General features: G+C 37.9%; 1 protein-coding gene across 1 annotated transcript; it reads left to right on the top strand.

The window, feature by feature from the left end:
• LOC106872069 (zinc finger protein 737) lies at positions 1-5,563 on the top strand. The gene is made up of 2 exons (XM_014918922.2): positions 1-509; positions 3,083-5,563. Exon 2 carries the CDS (start codon positions 3,185-3,187, stop codon positions 4,295-4,297), a length of 1,113 nt encoding a protein of 370 aa, XP_014774408.1. The 5' UTR covers positions 1-509; positions 3,083-3,184; the 3' UTR covers positions 4,298-5,563.
• The last annotated feature ends 2,945 nt before the right edge of the window (positions 5,564-8,508 follow it).

The following is an 8,508-nucleotide window of genomic DNA, read 5'->3' as shown; positions in this document are numbered from 1 at the left end:
TGCCATCTTGGTTTTTATAAAACATTGTAAATGAATGAAAGGCGAGAGCGGGAAAGTATGTGGCTGCCTACGAGCTCTAGAGTGATAATTATATATAGATATCGGCTATCTACGGCTGTATGGTGATAATTATATACAGACATCGGCTATCTACGGCTGTATGGTGATAATTATATATATTGTAGCTATCTACCAGCTGTATAGTGACAATTATATAATGTTGTTGTTGACTGTCTATGGTCTTGGAGTATAGCGTACCATCTCATTTTTATTTATATTGTGTCTTGTAGGACTTCAACTTGTGATCTGTAATTGTCTATTTGTTATTCTATCCTATAAAGTACTTTGATTTGCCGTAAATTACTCATCTCAACCTGGTGTTTGTCGAGATTTAGCCACAAAAATTCTGTCTTCGTTTGTTTAAAATTCTTATTACTAAAGTATTATAATCGATGTTGCGTTGTACTCCAAGATCCCCCAAACAAATATAAGAAGAACCTTGTTTTCAGGTGAGATGATATTTACATATTGTTTCTATGTTTTTAATATCAATGATCCAATACCCGTGTCGATACATTAGACTGTCTCTCCTCTGTAAATTATTTCTCAGATAATTTGTCATTTTGTGTTGATGACTCCTGCTTGTATTTCAGTTCGTTATTTCTTACGAAAATAAAGAATACGTACAGCCGGTGTTTAGTGTTAGGGTTTTTGTTACGCCGAAAACGGGTGGCGTACGTGTTCTTTACCCTCCCCCCTCCCCCCGTTATTTCTACCGCAAAACTTCAAGTTATAATGTATGAACAATGCAATGGTTTACACAAAGCAGAAGCTGTCGTCTATTTACAAATACTGTGTAAACGATTAACGTGCTCAGATAATCGGTATGGATGGACAAAGGGGAATTGACGGTTTGTTTTCTGGAGTGAGATGATGTGTTAGGTGTGTTTATTGGTAGTTTTTATAATGAAAGCTTCAGGCGACGATCTGGCCGAATCGTTAGAGCTAGGGACAAAGCGCCATGCAGTGTTTCTCTTGGCTCTTTATGTTCTGAGTTCAAATTCTGTCAAGGTCACTCCGGGAGTCAAAATAGAGAGTGCCAATCAAGTACTAGAATCGATAGTATCGACTACCCCCCACCAAAAAAAAAAAAAAAAAGTCATTTGTGCCTAAATTATAAATTAATCGAAACCTTTATAAACTTTTTTTTTTTTATCTTGGTAGTAATATTTCGTAGAGGTTATGAGGGTCTTGTGAAAGTTGGTCCTTCACATACATGGATAAGTTGCTCTTATCACATTTTGATGACCCCAGAACCAACAGACATTCAAACAAAACGACAAAATTATTGTAGAATTTAATTTATGAAAGTGTACATCCTCTTGGGCATTATTACTACAAAGACAATTCCATGTGCCCAGCAATGTTCTTATATTTAAAACGTTTTATGGAACTCGTCATTCCTGGGAAGTGGAAATAAAAAACGAATCTCAGGTTTCCAAGAATAGACACCAGTTTAAATTTCTCATTGTTCAAGTCTTAGAGTTTTGGACTCCAGAAAGCAAGAACCATGGACAAAACAGTGTGCCTATTAACAGAACATGTGACTTTTTTTTAGTAAACTACAAATTTATAGAAAAATTTTTGGTAATAATCAAGAAAGTACAATTGTGAATACAAGCAGCTGAAACAGGGTTCTCTGGACTAACATTACTTGATGAGGTGCATAGCTCAGAAATTAGGGGGGGGGGTCTCTCCTGGTCAAGCTGCTACTTGTATGCATTAAGAGGTCTTGGCTCTGGCACTACAGATGTGATTAGGATGTCACAAGATGGATTCTTCAAGCTTAACTGACTGGCAGGAAACCTAGGGGTAGACCAAGAATGAGATGGTTGAATAATACCCCATAGTCTCAGTTCATTATGCTTGGGTATCCAGCCAGAAGAGAGTTGCTTCTGACAGGACCCTATGGAGTGGGTGCTTGAGGATTCTACCCCCACAGAATGGAGAAAACAGATGCATGGATAATGTTTTGAATCAAAAAAACATATTTCAATCAAGTTTTTAGTATTGTCTTAAAAAGTATATATTGTTGCTCAAACTTAAATGTGGTTTTGTAACCAAGATCCCTGTTGGAAGGATAAAGGCTCTCTACCTTGATGAAAGAGGAATAATACTAAGGACAAATAACAGTTTCTGCCGCATGGTTCCGGGTTCAGTCCCACTGCATGGCACCTTGGGCAAGTGTCTTCTACTACAGACTTGGGCCCATCAAACCTTTGTGAGTGGATTGGGCAGACGGAAACTGAAAGAAGCTCATTGTATATATATGTATGTATTTATGTGTGCATGTCTTTGTGTCTGTCCCAACCCCCACCACCACCACCATCGCTAGACAACCAATGTTGGTGTGCTTACATCCCCCATGACTTAGCAGTTCAGCAAAAGAGACCAATAGAATAAGTACTAAGCTAACAAAAAAATAGGTCCTGGAGTCAATTTCTTCGACTAAAAAATCCTTTAAGGTGGTGCTCCAGCATGGCTGCAGTCAAATGTCTGAAACAAGTAGAAGAGAGTGAACAGTTTTCTGTTCAATAATTTCAAAACCTTTCTCTGTAATAGGAAAGCTTCTTTTGAAAAGTTCTTTATTCAGAAAGTGAGGTTGTGGATTCTTCTGACAAACAAATGAACATTTGTTATTTCGTACAAATTTCTTATTTGGCAGTGAACTTCCTGCTGGCAAAATCAAAAAAATTAGTCATGTGAAAGTAAAATTAAAAGATGTTTATTTAAATATTTCATCATTCCAATCAGTTTTTTTTTTCTTTGTTGTTTTCTTGACTCATTAACTCAGCAAGAAGGACCAATTAAAGTATTTTGGTGATTCCATTGTCCTTCAATAAAAACAAATATGCCTTCTTCAGAGATCAACATTGTATCCCTTCAGCTTAATTTCTCAACTCCAACTTTTGTTAGTTCTAATATGTTACAGCAGCATAACTAACATTTGATTCCTTGTCTGAAAAGTCACACATTATACAAACTATTTAGTAACCACATATTTTATTTTATTTTATTTCAGGTCAGAAGTTGGTGGCGTTAAGAGAGGGATTTACTTGCAGATGTCTTCATGAAAAGGAAGAATAAAACTGTAATTTAACTTTGAAGCCTCGTTGTTGAAAGAATGTTTCTGAAAGTAGGTAAACATTATAAATGTGAAATTTGTGGGAAAATACTTACAAACTGTAAATTATCTATTCATAAGTGGACTCATACAGGGGAAAAAGAATTCAAATGTGAAATATGTGGGAAAGAATTCTCGGCAAAAGCTTATTTAATAGTACACGAACGTATTCATACTGGAGAGAAGCCATACCAATGTGAAATATGTGGGAAAGCATTTTCTGCAAAAGCTTATTTACCACTGCATGAACGAACTCACACTGGAGAGAAACCATACCACTGCAAAATATGTGGAAAACCATTTTCTGCAAAATCTGGTTTAATGGCCCACAAACGGACTCACACTGGGGAGAAGCCACACTATTGTGAAATTTGTGGCAAAACATTTTCTCGAATCTGTAATTTAACAAGACATAAACATACCCACACTGGGAAGAAGCCATATAAATGTGATGATTGTGGGAAAGTTTTTTCTTATCAGAGTGACTTACGCTATCACGAAGGGGTACACTCGAAACCATACCACTGTGAAATATGCGGGAAATCCTATGCTGTAAAATCTTCTCTAACAGTTCACAAACGTACTCACACTGGAGAGAAACCTTATCACTGTGAAGTATGTGGGAAAAAATGTCCAAGTAGTGGCTCCTTGTTAAGACATAAACGTGTTCACACTGGGGAAAAACGACACCGCTGTGAAATCTGTGGCAAAGCATTCCCTGAAAAATACATTTTAACAATACATAAACGTATTCATACAGGTGAGACTCCTTTTCACTGTGAAGTTTGTGGAAAAGAATTTTCAGATAAAAGCAGTTTAAGAGTACATAAACGTATTCATACTGGGGAGAAGCCACACCACTGTGAAATCTGTGGTCAGACATTTTCTCAAAATGGTCCTTTAACCAGACACAAACGTACACACACTGGAGAGAAACCCTACACCTGTGAAATCTGTGGCAAAGAGTTTTCACATAAGAACACCTTAAGAGAACATACACGTATTCACTTTGGGAAAAAACAATACAGCTGTGATATTTGTGGGAAATCATTTGTTTGCAGGGGTTATTTATCTAAGCATAAGCGTAAGATTCATGATGGAGAGAAAATTTAACGTTGAGGTTTGTGAGGAAACATTTTCTATAAATCACCATTTATCATATAAATTTATTCGCACTATTAAAACCATACAGTTATAATATTTTTGATAAATCATTTATATATTCGGGAAATAAATAGAAAAAAAGAAATATATTTACAATGTATTCTTTTGTTTGTTTTACTTGTAAAGCATCATCATTGTTTTAACTTCAATATTAACATCCGACTTGGATGGAAAAGTTTCCTTTAGTGCTTATGGTAGAATTGGTGAAGTTTTTTGATTAACCTAATTTTGGTTCTATATTTAAGAGATGAGGAATTATTTACATTATTTACATTTGATGGATATTTGACCTCCTCTTGTTTGTTGTTAACACAACGTTTCGGCAGATATACCCTCCAGCCTTCATCAGGTATCTTGGGCATATGACATAGTGGTTAAGAAGGTGGGCTACTAACCCCAAGATTCCGAGTTTGACTCCAGGCAGTGACCTGAATAATAATAACAACATCGAAAAATACCTTAGGAATGAGAATCCAGGTTCAAAATTTCCCCAAGACACCTGATGAAGGCTGGAGGGTATATCAGCTGAAACGCGTTAACGACAAACAAGATGAGGACAAATATCCATCAAATGTAAATAATTAACCTAATTTTGGTAAAAGTTCGTTCACTCACCAATTAACAGTCTTGAAATCTTCACACATCATAGAAACCTGGAAAATATCTACATGACAATATGCCAGTGCCACCTGACTGGCTCCCTTGCCAGGAGCATGTAAAAAGCACCCACTACACTCTTAGAGTGATTGGCATTAGGAAGGGCATCCAGCTGTAGAAACTCTGCCAGATCAGATTGGAGCATGAACCATGTTGTTGGGAAGCAAGCTTCTTACCACACAGCCACGCCTGCGCCTGTTTAGTGTACTTTACAATAGAAACTTGCACTTGTTCCCCTTGCTGTTTCTTGAATGTTGTTCAATTCATTCACCTGTTGTGTATATATAAAAGCAAAAGCTCCAAGTGAGATTAATACCAATATTACTATGGTAATTAGTAACACACATCCTACCAAGTCTTGATGTTCACCAATAACTATTAAACAACCCTAACACCACTAAAAGAACTACATAAAAACTTCTAAGTTAATTCAGTTCCCAAACACTTTTGGGCTGCCACCCCCTTGACGCCCAGGCCACATTCCTAGCTCCCCCACCCCAACTAACCACCATAAACATAGACCTCTTTCTGAAGCAAATTCAAAGCAAATGTATTTCACAAATAAAACTTAACCTAATGAACCCATTATTTTGTTGTTTTTACATGAATCGCTACCCCAATATCACCCCAATTTTTACATGAATTGCTGTCCCACTTTTCTTTAACGCCCACTTGGAACTTTCCCCCACCACCCCAGGGAGCAATACCACCCACTTTGGGAACCACTAAGTTAATTGATTTAAGTTTAACTAAAGAATATGTTTATCCTCTACTAGACTGTATGTGCACAGCAGAGGGAGACCCAGGAAGACATGGAACAAAGTATTGAAAGTTGATCGCAAAACACTGAATCTTACGGTGGAGGTGACAGGAAACTGACATATATGTGTTGTACTCAAGGAGACCTGCCCACCACAACAGAATTGAGATCCTAAAATCAAGGGGTTTTGTAAAAAGCACTGGTGTGGGTTCTGATGCCACATAAAAAAAAGCACCCAGTACAGTCTGTAAAGTGATTGGCATTAGGAAGGGCATCTAACTGTAGGAACCAGGCCAAAACAGACTGGAACCTCCGGCCATGCCAGTTCCTGTCAAGTCATCCATGGAAAAACGGACATTAAATGGTAATGATGATTTATGTATAGATTGTTTGCAGTGGTGGGCAAATAAATATATATTTACTGGTTTCAGTCATTTGACTGGGCCATGCTGGAGCACCACCTTTAGTCAAACAAATCGACCCCCTTGACTTATTCTTTGTAAGTCTAGTACTATTGGACACTTTTGTCGAACTGCTAAGTTATAGGGACATATACACACCAACATTGGTTGTCAAGCGATGGTGGGGAACAAACACAGACACAATACATACACACACACAACCGGCTTCTTTCAGTTTCCATCTCCCAAATCCACTCACAAGGCATTGATCAGCTTGAGGCTATAGCAGGTCTGAACCCAGAATGAGGTGGTTGGGAAGCAAGCTTCTTACCACACAGCCATGCCTGCACTATGCTTATCTCTTGCTCCCCAATTTTATTTTCACAATGAGCTACTCCCCATTGTTCCCATGAGCATATTTGGGAGGGGGAAATCCCTGCCAAAATGGAGAAAATTCAACTTTGTGGGCATCATGATCCAAAACTCCACCACAATAAGAGCAAAAAAAGACTTGTGTTCAAACCAAACAAGCATTTGTATAAAAAGTTTTGTGTCACTGTTACATTTATAAATGAAAATATCAATTATTTACATGGCGTATGAGACATTTGGAGGGACTGGACCACACTAACTGCAAAGTTCTTGTACATCAGGGTTTACCAAACTACAGCCCTTCAAGTCAGTTCATCTGGCCCGCTGCCGCACTGTACTTTTTGTGTAAGTACCTACAATGAGAGTTCATTCACCTGGTATGGCATCAGTGTTTGGAACAACTTATGTCTGTGAGCAAGCATTAAAAATGAAGAATGTGAAGTCAGCCCGTCGAACGAGGTTGACTGATGAACATTCGAAAGCAATTTTCTTGGTTGGATGCAGCAATTCCAAAGCAAATATTGATGATATCTTAAAAAGCCAAACACCAGTTTCGTAAATCTCACTAGCCTTTTTGCTGCTTAGTTTGTGAGATTCAGATGTGTGCGCACTGAGTGTTGCTAACATCGCCTTTTTTGATAACTTTTTAGTAGATAAATATGTTGGTTGCCTTTATTTTTTGTGCATTCACTGTATTGTATTGAACAAGATGGTTATGCGGCCCACACTCACCATTCAGTTATCTGGCTTGCCGTGAAAAGTTTGGTGGCGCCTGTTGTACATTGTTGGCTGCTTGCTTTACTAAGGTGTCAGGTGATACCCATTAGGGCACTCAGCTTTTCCAATGTCTTAGCCTGTGGTAATGTGAGTGTGTTGGCTTGTTTCAGTAGGTTCCATTGAACCTTGTGGTGTGCGACCAGTTGAAGCACTTGGTACAGCATCAATGCTTTTTTTCTTATTTTCTTTGTTTTTCTTTTGTAAAAACTATATTAGATAAAATAAAGTATCACTGGCTTTTTACACATTCTGAAAGCATTTATGTTTTTAAACACCCACACATTGGAAAATAATTTATCACAAATATTGATTTAAAATCTCGACACAAAAACAGCAATCTTCGGGTGGGGGTAAATCGATTACATTGCAATTTTATTGACCCTGAAAGGGTGAAAGACAAAGTCAACCTTGGCGAAAATTGAACTCAAATGTGAAGACAAACAAAAGAGTTTATTACAAACTAGCAGAGATATCTGGCCGTGCTCGGGACTAAAATGGCATCGTTTGTATATAATACTAGCAGATATACCCGGCGTTGTATATTTTCTGTAATGTACTGGAATACCTGGGATTCGAATTTCATCAAAATTGCAGATGAGGGTTCTTTCCCTCTTTACACACCGTAAAAAAATTCTAATCATGACACATGTATCCCATACTACTGAACTTCATGCACAAATTCCAAAATTCCAGTCTTATGGAACCTGTTAAAAGGATTTTGCTCCTGAAAAATGGAGGTCATGGAGCTGTAAAATATGGGAGTTAAGGCCCCTATTGGGGGGGGGGGGGTGTCTTAATGTCAACTAGAGAAGTTGAATTGTTGAGAATCTTTTTGACTTCGGTCTTATATCTATTGTTCGAATTTCTTTTAAATAGGAAATATATGTATGTTCACTGGGTTGGTAAAAGAGAGCAAAGCTACAGGAAACCAAAAGACGAATGATCACAATTAGCAGTCAGCTACCCTACCCTAGTCGTTACTGCTCCCCAATGTAGAATTCCTCACCATACAGGTGACAGGCACAGCCGTAAGATGCATTACGGATGTATAGCAATTGGAACGGTGTGACCCAACTGAAAGAAACATTAACAGCTGTGACGTGAGGGCTAAGGGGAAATGAAATTGTCACCTCTGGAGTTTGCAACTGACCACTATACCGATAGGTAACTGGACAGAATAAATTTACAATCTA

The sequence above is a fragment of the Octopus bimaculoides genome, chromosome 6 (genome assembly GCF_001194135.2).
Source record: "Octopus bimaculoides isolate UCB-OBI-ISO-001 chromosome 6, ASM119413v2, whole genome shotgun sequence".
Classification (NCBI taxonomy): Eukaryota; Metazoa; Mollusca; class Cephalopoda; order Octopoda; family Octopodidae; genus Octopus; species Octopus bimaculoides.
This window is presented reverse-complemented; position numbering and strand designations above follow the sequence as displayed.

Bases quoted from the DNA above. Each gene is read 5' to 3' on its own strand.
- LOC106872069 (XM_014918922.2), top strand. From the start codon at position 3,185: ATGTTTCTGAAAGTAGGTAAACATTATAAATGTGAAATTTGTGGGAAA.